The sequence below is a fragment of the Thunnus maccoyii genome, chromosome 5, assembly GCF_910596095.1.
Source record: "Thunnus maccoyii chromosome 5, fThuMac1.1, whole genome shotgun sequence".
Taxonomy (NCBI): domain Eukaryota; kingdom Metazoa; phylum Chordata; class Actinopteri; order Scombriformes; family Scombridae; genus Thunnus; species Thunnus maccoyii.
In genome coordinates, this window is record NC_056537.1 from 3,626,985 (window position 1) to 3,645,732 (window position 18,748).

The 18,748-nt window shown below is 37.5% G+C and overlaps 3 protein-coding genes across 3 annotated transcripts; 2 read left to right on the top strand and 1 right to left on the bottom strand.

Moving 5' to 3' along the window:
* The first annotated feature begins 4,204 nt into the window (after positions 1-4,204).
* On the top strand, positions 4,205-8,939 carry LOC121897262 (scavenger receptor cysteine-rich type 1 protein M130-like). Its single transcript, XM_042411655.1, has 5 exons — positions 4,205-4,626; positions 5,861-6,154; positions 7,750-8,073; positions 8,443-8,736; positions 8,797-8,939. The coding sequence occupies exons 2-5, from the start codon at positions 5,917-5,919 to the stop codon at positions 8,937-8,939; spliced, it is 999 nt and encodes a 332-aa protein (XP_042267589.1). The 5' UTR covers positions 4,205-4,626; positions 5,861-5,916.
* A 517-nt stretch (positions 8,940-9,456) lies between these two features.
* LOC121897958 (scavenger receptor cysteine-rich type 1 protein M130-like) lies at positions 9,457-10,538 on the top strand. The gene is made up of 2 exons (XM_042412778.1): positions 9,457-9,664; positions 9,801-10,538. Exons 1-2 carry the CDS (start codon positions 9,547-9,549, stop codon positions 10,145-10,147), a joined length of 465 nt encoding a protein of 154 aa, XP_042268712.1. The 5' UTR covers positions 9,457-9,546; the 3' UTR covers positions 10,148-10,538.
* A 2,015-nt stretch (positions 10,539-12,553) lies between these two features.
* Positions 12,554-14,365, bottom strand: LOC121897567 (gamma-crystallin M2-like). The gene is made up of 3 exons (XM_042412131.1): positions 14,170-14,365; positions 12,974-13,216; positions 12,554-12,832 (listed from the first exon to the last, which is right to left on the bottom strand). The coding sequence occupies exons 1-3, from the start codon at positions 14,197-14,199 to the stop codon at positions 12,554-12,556; spliced, it is 552 nt and encodes a 183-aa protein (XP_042268065.1). The 5' UTR covers positions 14,200-14,365.
* Positions 14,366-18,748: the final 4,383 nt, after the last annotated feature.

Below are 18,748 nucleotides of genomic sequence, written 5' to 3' on the forward strand. Positions count from 1 at the left end.
TGTGTGTGTGTGTGTGTGTGTGTGTGATCGCAGGATGCGTTGCAGTAATGATGGAGACGGTACAACACACATTTTCCCTGTAAATGCAAGATGTGACAATCATTCGGCAGAAGAGTTTGTTTAAGCAGGAAACACCTGATGGATAAATTATCAATAGACTGAGGTTGGTTGAAGTCAAGCGTCTCTTTAATTCAAACAGAACATATGTTGCAGACACGGAGAGTCCACAGAGTCTCCGTGGAGAATTCTGACAAGACAAAGGAAAGTCACTAGTATATATTGACGGCCTTGATGCCCTGGGGAGGCACCTTTAGTTGTTTACAGATTCCTTCTAACAGACCTAGACAAAGCTTTACAGAGCTCTCCCTTCCACATGATGACCATGATGTCCATATGACTATCATAGTGTTCCCCTCAAGGCCCTGCCGCCAAATATATACATACATATGACCATACCTACTTAACTAATACATGGATTTTTCTATCAACACCCAAACACACAAAGGTTCATCATCCATACAACAGAAAACAGAAGTCTTGTTGTTTTATTGTGTCCTTTAAAGGTTTTTTTTCCCCAAGTACTTTTCATTGTACTTTTCAAGTACTTTGAGCCTTTAAAGGTAATTTTTTTAAAAATAATGAGGAAAACATGAAAAATATAAGAAAGTACCATCCAAAGATCATCGATATGAATATATTTTTTTTATTCTGATTTGAATGAAACTCAGAGCCTTTTAAGTTTAATCCCACAGTTTAAATACCACTGAAATAGAAGTACTGGTACACACTTTTAATATTACTTTGATAAAAGTAAAATTACTTGAAAAATATTGTAATCCTAATCCTTAAAGGGTATGTTCACTGTTTGCACTGCAGACTTTATTAAAATGTTGTTTATTTTTCATAAAACATTCTGACTAAAATTCAGCTCCAGTTTTGAGAAACGTATTATTCCACAGCAGCTGAATGCAAAAGAAGAGCAGGTTACTCCTGCTGTTCCCCAAATACAATAACCACACTGTGCTCCATGTGTGTTCATCAAAAGAAAAGAGGAATACAAGAAACAAAGACAACAGCACAAAAAGCTTTATTCTATATTTTCTTATTATCAACAAATGTCTCGTGCAGATCCAAACCAACAATACGTTTGAGTCCATCACTCAAAACTTCCTGACTTCTCCATGATGAGAGGAGCGAGAAGATAAAGAGAAGTGGAGAAGAGAAGAGAGGAGGAAATGAAGGAGTTGGAACACTGAAACATAGAAGATGTGGAGAAGAGTCAGACATAAAAAAAACAGGAGTCTAAAAAAGACGAGAGCAAGAGTAACATGATGAGATGAGGTTTAAAAGATGACAGGAAGAAGAGTAAACAAAGTGGATGAAGTCACTGATAATCAAAATATTTCGACTTTACTGTTGTTTTTGAAATGACCAGTTTATGATATTTCCAATTCTGCTTGTTTTCATCACGTCTGCATTTGTCAGGTAATTCTGGTTTCTTTCAACATTTTAATGATGTTTTGCAAGTTTTTGTTTAAATTATACATCAATAATTAAAACATTTGGTAATAAATGACAGAAAATATTTTTATAACATTTATCAAATTGTCTCTTCTTCAGTTAAATTATGTTTTGATTCATAAGATCCTACAGGCAGAGACTAAAAAACTGGAGGCTGTGGAGGTTCCCACTAAATGGAAGAGCCGCAGAGCGTCTGTAAGGAGCGTTCAGCTGAGGAAATCTGAAAATCTAAGAAAACTAAACAGGACCAACTCCATCATGAAATCCTGGAGCTGCAGCAAATGCTCCAGGTAGAAAAGGAGTTGAGGAACCATACGTCCATCTGAAGATTCAAACTGATGAACCCGGAGCTGCTGTGACAGACAGGAACAAGAGAAGAAGAAAATATCCCAGCTGCTTTTAGCATGTATCATGTAGCATCCTAGGCCCAGTTTGTGCCTCTCATGTATTAGCATACATTCAGGTCACAGATGTAATTATCGGTTACTCCAAAAAAATAATTAATCTGCAATGTTTGAAAACCCAAAAGCTTGTTTCAGAATCCTCAAAGACTCTTTTAACGTTTCCTAGATGAAAAAATATTTCGCCTGCTGAATCATAAGAAAAATTTTCAACCTGTTTCTCCAGCTGCTACTCTCCTTCTGTATCAAAACAAAGATGGCAGCTTGTCAGCTATATGGATAGGAAACAGAGTCACAAGTTAAAAATCTTCTTTATCGTGCAGTGGACTTTTTTTTTTTTTTTTTAATCCAGATGGTTAGAAGAGTTCTTGGGGATTCTGGAAATACTGTCAGAACAGCAATAGGTCTGCTGACCTTCTGGGTTTTTCAAACATTGCCAGCTAATTATCTTTTAGAGAAACTAATGGTTTACCTCTGTAACTGGATGTAGAGTTCAGAGAAATCATTTTATTAAACCTTGAGCATAATGTGCCATAACTGTCAGATTTTTAGAACAGATGTATAGTTGCTGTATATTGTATTCTATGTTTATACTTGTGTAAAGCAGATAATTAATTTTTATATGGTTTTAAAATTACTTGGTTGTATGGTTGTAACATAAAGGATTTTGATGTTTTAATCATCAGGTCACTGCATGTTTGATCAGTTTTTACAGTCAGAACAGTCGTACAGTCAAACTCTGTAGTTCATCCCTTGTTCAGACTGTGGTTCAGGTTTATGGTACATATAAAGAAATGGAAAATGTTAACTTAAACAGTGTTAACAATGTCTCTGATATAAAGTAGTTGGAGGAGTGTGAGACAGATTAAAAACAGAATGGTCCAAATATGTGCAGCAGAGGTGGAGACATCCTGATCGTTATTTCCCACAATGCACCTGGATAGGGCCTTTCATCAGAGCCTCCTGCCTGGTAAACAACGACATCTTTATTGTTTCCAATAAACTTTATTGAAACAGACATAACTTGTGTCCATGAACATATCAGAGGGAGCAGGATGATAAAAGAAAAGGAAATAATAAAAAAAAAAATAAACCATGTAATGCTTTCGGTTGTCATATATGTTGCAACGTAGACCAAACCATCTCCATTACAACTAGTAACTCCATCCACTGAGGAAGACCACAAGATGTGGATGTGAAAGCCCTGGAATCACAAAGTAAATGGAGCTTGTTTTGAGCGCCAGGCTGCTGTTTCTGAGGTCAAGAATGAACCTTGAAGTTCAAATATTTACTTTTTGTCTGTAGTGCTCTGATCTTTCGCAGTACCAGTGTCCTTTTTTCAATAATAATAATAACAATAATAATAATTTTTAATAATACATTTTGTCGTAATAAAGAGCTGCAGGCAGAGTGTTTATGGATCTTGAGGTGGAGCTCAAACACTGTTTGATGACATCTGCTTGCTGACCATCAGTTTTTTCTGACGTCTGTTTGTTCAAGTTTAACCTGGGCGTCTGTTTGTCTGACTGTCTGACTGTCTGTCCTGATGGTCCATTTATCCACTCTGCACTCTGACTCTCTGTCATTGTAATGTGATCATACGCTGCTGTATCTTCCAGGACACAGAGAGGCGGATAAAGACATTTTGAGGTTTGTGCCACTTCATGAAATTCAATATTTACAGTCAGCTGAGATGAAGGCATGTTTCCTGGAACAATCCAGATTTTTGGAAGCTCGCTCTGTCGTCCTGCCAGTCAATTGTTTCTAAAGTTTCTCTGAATGTGAGTTTTAACAGTAACAATGCTGCTTTAGAAGCCTGGCTATATATGGCGTATTATATCATTCATAAACATGTGCTTCAGAACGAAGTCTTGTTCCGGTAATTTAAGTTTTGTAAGATTGTACATTGAAGTAGGCATCTGTAAACTCTCTAGTGAAAGCTTGTATGTTCAGGGACTGTGTTTTCAGGCAGTTTCTCATTGGAGGATCCACTACTTATCCTTTACTGAATGCTTGTTTGTACCCTCTGATTAACAGCACAGGACTGAACTCAGACTGGACATGGATCTCCTGCTGCTGCTGCTGTTGATGTTGCTCTGTAGCTCAGGTCAGACTCAGCTAGAACTCAGATTGGACTCAGGTAGGACTCATCTAAGACTCAATAAAGACTCAGGTAAAACAGTTTGGATTCAGGTAAGAGTAACTAAAAACTCTGGTAAAACTCGGGAAAGACTACTCAGATAAGACTCAGGTTGGATTCTTCTACAACTTGGGTGAGACTTGGATAAAACTCAGTAAAGACTCAGGTAAGACTCAGACTCAGACTGGGGTCAGATTCGAGTCAGACTTGGGTAAGACTCAGATAAGACTCAGGTAGGACTCATCTACAACTCAGGTCAGACTTGGGTAAGACTCCTCTAACCATCCCCTTGAGTGTTTTAGCTTTTAAAAATGAAAACTACGTACTGTTTATTCCCTTATGCCAATAAAGCACATCGAAATCGCGAATTGTGAGAGAAAGACCTGTTGTAACCAATCTGCTCAGTTAACTTCACATTAATCAGTCTGTGTATTAACCAGTGTGTTTCCATTAAGATGTTGTTCTAATCTGTCCAAAGCTTTGGTCAAATCATAAAACTGCCTCACTGTCTATTCTAATTTTCTGACACAGGTTTCCAAGCAGAGGAAACCCACACTTACACAGGTATGGAAAGTCTATAAATAAAAAAATCTATAAATGAAGAAATGAAAAAGAAAGCTGCAGCACTTTACATTCCAGTTTGGTAATAACAAAATAATAAGGGGGTAATATCTTGTAATAAAGGGTTATTACCATGGTAATTACAGAGGTAATAGCCTGGTATTATCTTGATATTAAATATTAGACTAGTGGTTATTTTGGAGTTTAATGGCTGTCTGCTCACAATAGTAAGATTGTATTAGGAAGATAGTGTCATATATATCATATATATTTATTCATAATATCAGATAAATTACCGTCAAAATTCTACCTTTAATTCTATAGTTGCTTACCTGGAAACACAGATGATAGATGTTGTATCATAACCATGAATAAGGGTTGAAAAGGGGAACCTGTTTTCTCTTAATTTAATGGTAACAACCCTTTAAACTAAACACTAATGGTCTGAGTCAGTACCTTGAAACAGGTGGTCGTTTCTGTGTTATATCCATGAATTGTGTCAAAGGGCTTAACTGCCTGTTTCTGTTTAATTCTATGATTACAGTATTTTAAAATATCCGCCAAAGGCCACAGTCACTGGCTGGAAACATGGTCATTTCCATGTAATAACCAATAATCAGGTCTGTAAAATGCTAAACCACCATTTTCTACTTAACTTTATGGCTATGTTAGCTTAAACAAAACACTAAGCGGTGTTTTGTTTAAGCTAACATAGCATAGTTAATACGACAGTTTTAATGTAATAACCATGAATCAGGGCTATAAAATTAGATTTTTCTCAATTTTATGGTAATAAGAAGAAACAAGTGGTACAAAGAAACCATCATCTGTGTTTCCAAATAATGTTTTGGTGTTTAGTGTTTAGTTTGAAGGAATATAACTATACAAATAAAACAGGTGAATTTTCCAACCCTGATTTATGGTCATTAAACCGAAACTACCATATATGTTTCCAGAACAATGAATGGCACACAGTGTTTAGTTTAAAGTATTAATAAGGGGCAGAGACATTCAGTGGAAACACAGACAGTGGTTTTAACATAACAACCATAAACTGAGTCTGGAAATGTAAAACCCTTGTTTCCTTTTATGGCAATAATACTTTAAACAGTGTAAGTGTTTAGTGTAGCAGGTAGAAGAGCAGCTGTAGCTTCATGTCTCTTCTAATGAAACTCACTTAATTATTTTACTGATGGATGACTCTGTTTTTCACTTTACTGATCTTGTGTTTTTTCAGAGTCTGATGAGGTCAGATTGGTGGGAGGATCTGGTCGCTGTGCAGGAACACTGGAGATGAAGAACGAGGAGGAGTGGATCCCGGTGTACGTCCTGTCTAGCTGGTCTCTGTATGACACAGCTGCTATTTGTAGACGTCTGGACTGTGGCTATGCTATTTCAGCACGCAAAATATCCACCTCAAGCAGAAAGGCAATGAGCCTTTACCTCTCCGACTGTGTTCGGTCTGGATCTCCTCTGGGGAAGTGTGCAACAGCAGTGATCTCTTCCTCTGTTGTGGAAATCACCTGCTCAGGTAAGACCATCGGGGACATCTGTCTCTCTCTCTAAGGGAAAGCCATTATGGAAAATATCATTGATCATCATGAGATTTATACAACTTTATTATATGCCAATACACATGACAATATGGTGCTATTTTCTGCATTTCAAATTTTACTGCCGTCTAATACTCCAAACTGCAACCAGGAGAACGACAAGACGTCATCATAATTTCTTCTTCGTATCAGACAAAGTGTTAAAACAGTGACATCTGACTCTGTCCAGAAGTCGTCCTTCTGCTGCTGAAAGTCAATGTTGAAGCTTCATTAAGAGCTCACAGTCTCAATGTGAGATAAAACTGGGTTTAGTTTTGGTTTAACTCACAGCGTGATTCCTCAGTGATTCTGAGATGCACACTAAATTTGAGACCAGGGCCCGTATTTCACAGCAGTTGATTCAAAGCCAAGGGACTGGATGCCCACCTCTTTGGTGTTTGTGTTAAGGAGAAGAGAAAACCCAGTGACTGAACAGCTCACCAGACTGTCACCTTACTTTACTTACCTATGTGGAGTCAGTAAAATGACTTGTCCTTGAAAAGGTAGTGTGTTTCTCCTCTTCTTACCTCTGCCAATCACCTTGCATCCCTGCCTCTGCAGTGACTTCCTCCTCTTTATAATCCCTGTTGTCTTAACACACTGCAGTTTAATCCTCACAACCTATCACTTCCCCCATTGGCCTGTTAGCTTGTGGGAACCACTGAAGGAACCACCTCAGCTCACAGGTCCAAAGAGAAGATAGGGAGTAAGCCCAATACTACTGTGAACTGTACTGTTGTTTGATGGACAAGTAGATTTCTCTTCAGCACTGAAGTAAGTCAACAGAGAAAGGTGAGCTGGTTAAAGTATTCACAGGCTCCATTTCCTTATTAATGGTAGTTAGTTGTCACTTCTTGGTGCACCGATCAATGGGCAGGTTTGTCTCAGCTGTTCAGGTTTGAAAGCGCCTTCCCTGTAAGTGAGGATCCTCTCTGGGCAGACAAAGGTTGGATAAGGGTCTCCTAAAATGCTTTTGCAGTTTTGGTAACATTTAGATTATTTTTTAAAACTTTATTTATTTATTAAACTTTTATTATTAAACTCTATTTTATTTTTATGTTTTTTTCCAGTCTGCATGTACAAATTCTTTGTTTATACATACATAAACACGTGTAAAAAGAGACAGAGACTTAAATAGCTCAAAACAGCAAAATAACCCAACTTAAAGTTTTGTTTTTTTTCTGCAGTCTGAAAAAAAGGTGAAGGCTGAAGCTGCAGCTTATAATGCCAACCATTTTAACACATTCTCTTGATCACAGGGGTCAATGTTGTCCTACAAATACCCACTGGCCAGGTCCAGTGTTTAGTGCCACAGAGACTCCTTCAGGTCAGTCAGGCACTCCTCTATTCTGGTCAAAGGAAGGCATCTTTGTGCAGGACTGCATTTAGTTTGCAGTAATCTACACACAGTGTGTAACAGTCATCCTTCCATCCTCAACACAGTATGCATGGATGTTTGTGATCCATGGAATAGCTTTTCCCCCTAATCTAATGGATAGTTTTTAATAAAATATTACTCTCTGTGTCTCTCCAGACTCTGTCAGGCTGGTGAATGGAACCAGTCTGTGTTCAGGCAGACTGGAGGTGAAGTCTAACCAGCTTGACCAGTCTAACCGGACGTGGTCCTCAGTGTGTGAAGCTGACTTTGACCAGCGGGATGCAGAGGTGGTCTGTAGGGAGCTTGGCTGTGGGGCTCCTTCAGTCCTCCAGGGGTCGCTCTATGGAGAAGTGGATGCTCCAATGTGGACCAAAGACTTCCAGTGTGGAGGCCATGAGTCTGCTCTCCAGGACTGTGGAAAATCAGACTCAACTAGAAACACCTGCTCATCTGGCAAAGCTGTTGGACTCACGTGCTCGGGTAGAAGAGGAGGAATATTAATTTCTATTCTAATTAAACTCACTTTATTCTTTTACTGACGACTCACTTGTTTTAGATGCAGGGTAAGGGTCTCTGGCACAACTTCACCTACTTACAAGGTGCACGGAGAAGGGAAAGAAGTCTAGAGAGATGAGAACTCCAGCAACACTTGTAGTATGAAGAACAGCTTTATTAGTTGACTGACGCGTTTCGGCTTGTGGCCTTCATCAGGGTCATCATTTTACTGACGATTCTCTTGTTTTACTGATGGCTCTCTTGTTTTACTGATGATTCTCATTTTACTGATGACTCTCTCATTTTACTGACGACTCTCTCATTTTACTGATGGCTCTCACTGTTTCTGTTCAGAGCCTGTCAGGCTGGTGGGGGGAGGCAGTCGCTGTGCAGGTATGCTGGAGGTGAAACACCAGGGAGACTGGAAACCAGTGAGTTACATGGACTCACGCTGGACCCTGAAGTCAGCAGTTGAAGTCTGTAGGCAGTTGGACTGTGGCTCTGCTCTTTTAATGGGAATAGGAGAGGATTCATCAAACAGAACTTTATGGCACATGGATACTATGTGTATTAGGCATGGAGCTGATCTGAGGGACTGTGTAGTAAAAAATTCATCTTTCTCTGACGTCATGGAGATCACCTGCTCAGGTAAGCCTAACAATAACATCATCTATGACAGTAATCTCTCTTTTCCATCCTCTGTCACAGTGACTGTCAGTGGATGCCATTGGACTGAACTGTACAGTTATCAGGACAATGAAACCCTAAAGAGTAGAGATGTGGACTTGTTCCTGGAGGCTTCAAACCATCAGCAGATGTTGTTTGTGTTCATGACTCCAGGAAAGAAGTGAATCTCATGGAACAACAGTGCAGTTTTCATCAATCTGGAGGCAGTGATTGTTATCAAGGTTTTAAAGTACCAACATATTAATGCAGGCAACCTGTGTTCGCTTTGGGTAGTATGGTAAATGGCCAAATATTGGTAATGAGATGTTTGCAAAGAACAGTGCTACTTGCAGACCTTTGCTAAGAAATGTGGAGATACTGGCAATGTACCGCATGTCTCTGAAATAATGAGTAAATTTAACTGATAAATTTATCAGATTAAGGTTTGATCTTAATTGATGTATTTAATGTTACAGAGGTGTTTTTATTCTTATTTTTCTAAATGTCCAGTGAATCCATGGAATAGCTTTTCTTCCTAATCTAATGAATTGTTTTTAATAAAATATTGTTCTCTGTGTCTCTCCAGACTCTGTCAGGCTGGTGAATGGAACCAGTCTGTGTTCAGGCAGACTGGAGGTGAAGTCTAACCAGCTTGACTGGTCTAACCAGACGTGGTCCTCAGTGTGTGAAGCTGACTTTGACCAGCAGGATGCAGAGGTGGTCTGTAGGGAGCTTGGCTGTGGGGCTCCTTCAGTCCTCCAGGGTGCGCTCTATGGAGGAGTGGATGCTCCAATGTGGACCGAAGAGTTCCAGTGTGGAGGCCATGAGTCTGCTCTCCAGGACTGTGGAAGATCAGACTCAACTAGAAACACCTGCTCATCTGGCAAAGCTGTTGGACTCACGTGCTCAGGTAGAAGAGGAGGATTTGTTTTGTTCATCTCACTTTATTCTTTTACTGACGACTCTCTTGTCTTACTGATTACTCCTGTTTTACTGATTACTGATGACTCTCTTGTTTTACTGACGACTCTTTTGTCTCTGTTCAGAGCCTGTCAGGTTGGTTGGAGGAGCAAGTCACTGTGCAGGTACACTGGAGGTGAAATACCAGGGACACTGGAAACCAGTGGATGACTTTTCCATGGAGGCTGCAGCTGCAGTGTGTACGGAGCTGAACTGTGGAGCAGCTCTTTCAACAGGAAAGGTGGAAAGTGAACGTAAACGTGTTCTGTCGATCCATATTCCCTGTGTGGAAGATGGATTTGCTGTGAGGGAATGTGTAGACCGACATTTCTCCCCCTCTCACCTGGAGATCACCTGCTCAGATGATCTCCATCTCAAGTTTTTGTCCACCACTGCAGAGACTACGAGAAACATGACCTTAATTCCGATTTGATTTATTACCCCATTAAACACTTTCCTAATGAGTATATAGTCTCAATCATTAGTTTCAAGTCTTCTTCAATACAGCATGATGTTCATTTTGTAAATTATGGTCCCATTTAATTTAAATTTGAAAATAAAGCAGGTTATGCTTTAGGACGTGACTACCTTGTGACTAACAAGTTGCTACCATGGCGACAATGTTGATAAAATAACTTAACCATGGTGTAACCCCAGATTCTTAGAGTATAGATGTCGATGCTGGTATTTCACAGTGTGTTTTCAGTTCATGAAAGTTAATTGTAATATTTTGGTCACCTAAATAAGTCTTGTTCAGTGTTATTGTACTAAAAGACCCTCTAAGGCAGTGATTCTCAACTAGTGGGTCACGACCCAAAAAATAAATAAATAATATTTAATGCGCATCTGATGTTGGACTTGTCTTTTATTTTGAAAGAAAAATATTTTGACAGGCATGTGTCAGAGACATGCAGCAGTCTTGCACCGTAGCCATGGTAACCATCATTTGATTGACATTCACTTTAAGTTTTTGTTGATGTTCGGAGGGAAGATGGCGAAGCGCAAAAATGACCCAGAGTATTCAAAATGTGGATTTTTGTACATTGAGAACAAAAAAGGAAAGAAACCCCAGTGTGTGATATGTAGTGAAGTGCTTGCAACTGAGAGTATGAACCATGCAAGTGCAAAAAAAAAAAAGGCATAAATTATTGAAGATGGTATAAAACAATTTAAAAGGTAGATTTCTTTTTTTTTTTTTTGCATGTACAGGTTTAAGGTGCTTGGCTGTTCATGAGTCTTATGGCTTGTAGAAAGAAGCGATTGCACATTCTGGCTGTTTTAGCTGAAAAACAAATTTGCTTTGTTTGAATTCTATAAACCATGGGACCCATGGACCATGGGAAAATGTGGGTCCCAGTGGGAGACCAGTTGAGAACCCCTGCTCTAAGGAGTCAGATGTTCAGTTTTTCCAGTAAGTACATCTAGTTTGAATGGTTTTAGGCCTGTTTTTCGCTAGTGAAAATTACCATTAGCATTATCACAGTATCCATCAACTGTAAATGTCCCATGCTTACCAAACTAGGAGCTAATGTTAGAGTCAGCACCACCCTCTTGTCCAAATATCTGGCTCCAAAAATCCAAGATGGCGACAGTAAAATCCAAGATGGCGAAAGTCACTAAACTCGTGGCTTCAAAACGGCAGACCACAAACCAATGGGTCATGTCATAGTGACTACATCCATATTTTTTTACAGTCTATGCCAAGGAAGCTCAAACATCCTTCTCCTCAGCCATGTCTTCTAGCTCTTATTTGAGGATCCCCAGGATATATAATCCCTCCCATGTATTCTGGGTCTGCCCCAGGTTCTCCTCCCTGTTGTATGTGCCCTGAACAACTTCACAAGGACGTCTCCAAATCAGACCCTTTTCATTATGATGGAGCAGCGTCTATACTCTGAGGTCTTTCCTGATGACTGAGCCACTCATCCTATCTCTATGTCCCTTTCCCCTCTCTTGACGGTTGGCTTTTCACTGCGCCTTCAAATGAAGATGTTCAAAACAACTATAAAAACATTTCATATGAATAACAGCTGCTGACTGTTTGACTCTCAGGACGGAGTGACGGTGGTGACCTGCAGGTGTAGTGACATCACTTGCGTACCTTCTGATGTCATGTGGTTTAGCCTTCTGATTTGTGTTGGTTTTGGAGCTTTTTGGTCCTGAGCGCTCAGCCATGATTTTGTAGTATGTTTAAAGGTGGAGAAGATCAACAAGTCTACTCTACTTCATACTATGCCTCATGCTGTTCTACTGTATGCTGCTCTGCGGAGGAATCATCTAATGGCAACAAAGATACAGTATGTGTATCACCGATTGTAACTGTGACTAAATTGTATATTATATTAACAGTGAATATAGAAAAACACTAAAAAAAAGTTGTTCTTGGTAAAAACATCTTCCCTTATTATTATTCCACACACAGCAAACACACATTTTTATTCATTCATGCCATTGTGAACATATTTTGGACATAAGTCCATCATTGCATTCACAAATTCTAAACTAACTGAATAAAAACGTGTCCTTTTCAGATGTAACACACATTCTGTGTTCTTGTCATTTTAAATTTGTCTTGTTTATTCTAATCAGCATTCTCTCATTTAAGTTGCTCTCACTCAATAAATTTAATCATAACTTGTGATATATGTTTTTATGATGTGATTTATTAATAATAATAATAACTGTAGATTGTAGTCTTTAATGTTTATATTTGTCCTCAATTCTCAGCTAAAACCGCAAAGCTCCGTAAGCACAGCAGCTTCTTATCCAACAGAACAGACAGTAAACTTTGTTAGCACAAAACGCACTTTATTGATATTTCAATGTTTTCATGGTGACTCTAATAATTAGAGTCCATGATACGCTTCATGCTCATGAACCTCATGCTGCCCATGCCCAGGTTCATGAAGCTCCTGTACTCTCCAGGCTTCATGTACACCATCTTGCCTCTGAACTGGGTCTGCTCGTACATCAGCCAGTGTCCCTCCATCACATTGCAGGACATGCAGTTGGACATGCGGAAACGCTCCATGATGTCATCGCAGTCGTCCATCAGCTCGGACATCTGGCCTCCGAAGTTCTCCTTCTCATAGATCCTCATCCTGTAAGATCCACGGTGCTGCAACACATGGACTCAATCAATAATGGGATAATAATAATAGGATGTGTGTAATCTGCAGTCTGATTGGTCAGATGGGGTCTGAACTGATTCAGACTGATGAAGATGTCAGGACTGTAATGTGATTGGTTGTGTGGTTACCATGGGGATCATGCGGCAGGACCTGATGCAGTCGCTCATTCCCATCATGCTCATGTAGTCGGAGTACTCGCCCCTCCTCAGGAAGTACTGGTTACCCATGAAGTTGGTGCGGTCATAGACCATGAAACAGCCTCTCTCCACCCTGCAGGACTGACACCTGCTCAGGTAGGAGGACATGTCGGCACAGTCGCTGCTGCACTCATAGGAACGACCCTGGAAGTTCCTCTCCTCGTAGAAGACGATCTGAGACAGAGACAGATCAATAACCTGCTAGATTCATCATAATACATCTTTCTGTCTGTGTGAAAAAACTCACTCATTCTGACTGGAAAAAGAGACTAATTATTTTACAACTGAAGTGCTTTTTGTTTATTTATTTTCCACTGCTCAATAAATCACCATTACAAAGGGTTAATAAGCTATAACAAATAGCTTTATTAATGGTAATTCATAATGTACTGATGCTTCATAAACAAGCATTTGCTGATTAATGATTTGACTATTTATAACTCAGCAATAAGACACAACCAAACAGTTGTTCTTTGTAAACCTTACAGCCCATTTTACGCAATTTGGATGTTAAAAATCGCCCATTACACAACATATTTCTACAATCAGCGTGATGCAGACTTTCTGAGGATATCTCTGATTAGAGATCAATATCTCTGATGTCCATCACTGATAAACATCCATAAATCCAGAAAAAAAGACTATAAAACCTTCTGATAATTTTTAAGTTTGTACGTTTTCTTGAGTATCAACAGTTTGAGCAAAGAGGAAGAACTGATATAAAGAAATACAAGCTACAGACTCACTGACTGTCACTCAGAAACATTTTACACTATAGATATTTAACATTAATAAGAATCAGAATGTCTCAGCAACACTGAAACTGCTCTTTTCATTAATATAAAGTTATTAAATGTGTGATCAAAGCACAAATCAAACTGTTTCAAACTGTGTGAAATTATTTTTAAATACAATCTGCCCTGGAACATGTTCAGTAACTCTGACACAGTAATTTATGTTATTTTTGTATTCTGAAAATGACATCTCTGCGGTAATTAGAGAGAGTGAAAAGCCTGTAATTGTATAAAACATCAATAAAAAAATAAAAAAACTGAACCAACTGAAGTTAAAAAGTTAAAGTCTGTCTGAGTTAGATTAGATTAGACAGAGTTTGTGTGCGTTCTCACCCTGCTCATCATGTTGCTGCTGGAAGTCATGTTGCTGCTCAGCTGATTGCTGTTGCTGCTGCTATTTAGTGTTTTTTGTGTGTTACCTGTGAGCAGCTGCTGCTCTTTATAGCACCTGAACAGCTGTAGCCTTTTGTCCAAACAGCCTGAGCCAGCAACGTGCCATAAAAGAGCCGCTCAGTGTTCAGCTTCACAATCGGCGTTTCAGACAAAGAGCGACGGCCTGCAGCTCTGTGTCTCCTTCAGTTCTCTCTCTCATTCATTCTGGAACAACAAACCTGAAGACAATGAAGCTGTCAGTCACATTCACACTCTGAACTGTTGTCTTAAAACATACAAACTTTTACCAACACTCAGCTGACTCTTTCTCTCTCTCTCTCTCTCTCTCTCTCTGTCCACAAACAACAACTACATTTGATTTTCTGGAAATCTTTAAACATTTCTGTTGGAATTTGTAGCAGATTGAAACAAGTCAAATCAATCTGACTTGAGGACTCAATAATTGATTATATATTTGTGAAGAGAGAGACTAAAAAAAGTGTTCTTTAGAAACATTTTGTGTGTTTTATGAAAGATGCAAACAGAAAACAGATAAAACAGTTAATTTCACATTTCTGTTGAACAAGAAATATGAAAAACATAAACTTTAAAATGTAAAAACAAAACAAGACATCTTCAAAAAGACACCGAAGAAAAATAGACTTAGCTACATTTTAAGAAGGTAAGACTTTATTTATCATTATTGTAAATGGTGTATAACACACAGTGTAAGCCACAGTGTAGTGTAGTGATATAAGTGTTTGTTGATGTATTTGTCCTCCTGTGGACACCCATAAGTGGAGGCCGCACTTATGGGCCTAAACAGTATAAACAGATAAAGAATGACAATTTTGTAAAACACAGCTTCAATCACATAAAATATGTCTTCATAGCAAAAGTTATAATTGTTAAAAAATAATATATATGAATAAACATTTAAACATGGCTTTATATCTGCAACTACATTATAGTGTGTTATAAACCATTTTTAACTGTTTATATACTGATTATTAATGATAAAAAGGGGACATAAAGTGTTGCTGCTGAGCAGAAATATGAAAAATGTCAACGTTAAAATTTAGAAAGAAAAAGAAAGATACTTTTTTCAGAAATAAACTTGTCACATGTTAAACTAAAGAAGATAAAGATTGATTTTACAAATCAAGTTAAGTCAGAAAATTACAACCTGAAAATATCCAAACGTTTTTTTTTTTTTAAATGAGAGAAAACCATCATGACTTTATTTATAGTTTATAACACAATATAATGTATTCATAATGCATTTAGTCAGATTTTAGGTTCAACTGAACCATGGGCCAGTTTTTTTTTGAGTGATGTTTATTGGCACGGAGAGAACAGCCTGGTATGTTTTTAATATGTTATGTTTAGTTTGTGTATTTAGTTTAATTCATATTCATAAGAATAAAATTGATTTTAGGGTTGTGCCTGAGGGCAGATGTCATAACTCCCATTACTAAATGAGGGCTAACAGAGTTACAGCAGCTTATGTTAACACAGCATCAACAGGAAATATATGAGACTAGAATTGTAATTGATAGCTTATCCTCACACAATAAGTAGCGGCCTGCTTCATTTATAGTTGGTATGTTATGTTTTAAGATGTTACAAGGTTATAATTAGTGGGATTTACATGAGCCTTGCGTTTACATTGTTTTCTACTGTGGATTTATGGAGAGTTTTGTTAATAGTTATAAATAAATCCTCTGTAACTGGTGCTGATAATTAAATACTAACATATTTCATATTCATGTAAATTATATTATTATACAGCATATATACAATCACTTTTATCTGCTAATTACATAATAATGTTTATTAACTGTTTCTTATAGATGCTGAGTGGTGGGCAGGGTTTGAATTACTGAAGAAGGAAAAAGTGAAGCACAGTTTGTAAATTTAAAAAATAATCTCATGAACCCAAAGTATCAATAAAAGATCAGATCAAACAGAGCAGAAGAAAATAAAAATATTCACAGACAACAATTCAATCAAAGTCAGAAATCTTTATGACCATCAACATGTTTGTAGACACCAACAGTTTACTGATAATCAACAGATAGTTATATTTATATTAGTGTGTTTGCACATTTAATATAATCAAGCATAATGTGAAAACATATATAAATATAATATGAACATATAATATCAGAATCAGAATCATTTTATTTGCCAAATATACAATGTAAACAGGAACTTGACTTGGTGATACAGCACGGAGACAAGAAAAAAAGCAGAATAAGACACAGAAGAGCACACTAAGATTAAGTAAAATATAAGAGTAGAACATAATAGAATAAAATAATCATGAATAAGAATATATATTTCAAGTTAAGAACAAGAATGTGTATGCTTATTTGAGCTCGCATTATATTAAAATGTTTAAATGGATAAAAGTTATTTAAAAATGTCCAACTGAGCAGATATCAAATAGATTAAGTAATAATAATAATGATAATAATGTATGCTATATAAAGGATAAAGGATGTTGCTGGTGATTTTCTATGTTTTTCTTATTGTCAACAAATCTCATGTTTAGAGACGAACCAACAATGAACTGATCTACTTACAAGTATTGTGTGTGTATCCAAAGCCTGATATATCTTATTCCTCTGTGCCGTAGACCTCCGTTGTTATGTCCAAAACTATCAAAAACACGTCAGTGAGCCACATCGCCACACTGGGTGACATGTTCCTGCATTGTGAAGAGTTTGGTTACTTTAGTTTGTATAGAAACGTCTCCAAAGACTAATACCGGCGATTATGTTTTCAGTCTCTGGAAAGTATTTCCATGTCATAACGAGGCCACTGTGCATGAACGAGGATGTGGTTTGTTCTTGGTTTGGCTCCAAACATGAGATTTGTTGACAATAAGAAAAATTAGAAAGCCTTATCCTTTAAGTCGTGCTGAATAATGAGTCATTAGCTTTAACAGGTAACTTGATGAGGAATACTGTAAGTGATTTTTTTAAAATACATTGATTAATGTATTAAAAAAAAACTAAAAAAATACATTTATACATTAACCCAGTATTGCGTTAATGTATAAATGACCCATTGACCCAATGTTGAGTGATTTTTAGTGATTGATTTGAATATAAATCTGTTGTCTAAATGTCATCCATCATTAGAAAAAAAAGAACATCTTCTGTGGTTTGTATATGTGATAATACTTTAAATGTAAAAAAAATGAACTTTGTACAAGGTAACTTATAGGAGTTTTTTGTTCTTAGCCGTAGAGACCTTTGAGCAAATGGGCTCTCTAAGCTTGAGCCCATTTGCAAATGCCTGAATAAATACCAGAAAGACAGTTGTTGTGTTTGATCTCTTTATTAAATACAGAAATTTCTACCACAAATCATACAACAGAATAAGAAGATGTAGAAACACTAGAAATGATTTCCACATATTAAGAGTAGGCTAAGGCTTAATACATGTTGGAATTATTATATATGACTTAATTAGTATTTTTTACTATTTAGTTGGATGACGAAGAAACCATTCTGAATATGTCACATAAAAAAACTTAAAAGTAATATCAGACTGTCTCTGTTACTGAAACAAAGAGTGGAAAAGTAGTTAATGACTGATGAGTAGTATCTGACCCAAATGTTGCATTTATAATCATGGGAGTCAATTCACAGTGAGTGGATTATTTGTCCAATAAAAGACAATCTTTGGTTTTTATTTCCAGTTATCATCACACAGGTGTCTCATGTTATTCTGAGCTGCAGTGATGGAATCAAAGTGTAAAATCATCCACACTGTCAGCTGTCACTCCGGGGATAACATCAACTTTGTACAATTAAAATGCAGTTAAAATCATTGTTATGTGTTTAGTGTTATAAAGGATCTCTCCATTTGTTAGAAGCTCTGTTTTAAAACCAGAGTAGAAATAGAAAGCCTGGAAGAATAAAATGTTTCCACTGATCTATAAAGATATATATTGCTCTTTTTTACTTGTCACTTTATTGTAACCTCAGGACTTTTGTCCATATCAGGATCCTGTAGGAATGATGACTCTTTATTTCCAGTGATCTGATTGGTCAATGGTCAGGGTGTTGATAGGTTGTGATCTGATCCTCTGAAGTTAACCTGCTCCAGAGCAGGTTAGCTGTTCATCATATTTTACCATGGTGATGTACCCTGGTAAGAAATGAATTACTATTGTAACCCTGAAAACCCAGAGTTAAACCTGAAGTTACCTCGCTAATCCCAAATCCTGCTTCGTAGTACAGGCCTGACTCCATCAGGGGTGCCAGTGGACGTTTTGCCTAGAACACCAAACAGCCCTTTGTTAACAGTTGTATGTCTTGTGTAAATCATCTGGTATATAAATACTAACGTATTTCATATTCTTGTTCTGTAAATTATATTATACAACATATATACATATATACAAACACTTTATTTCCCTGCTTATTACATTATAGTGTTTATGAACTGTTTCTATGCTGCTTATTGATGTTGAATGATGCACAGAATCACATGAATTTCACTCAAGCGAGATGGCAGCTACTGA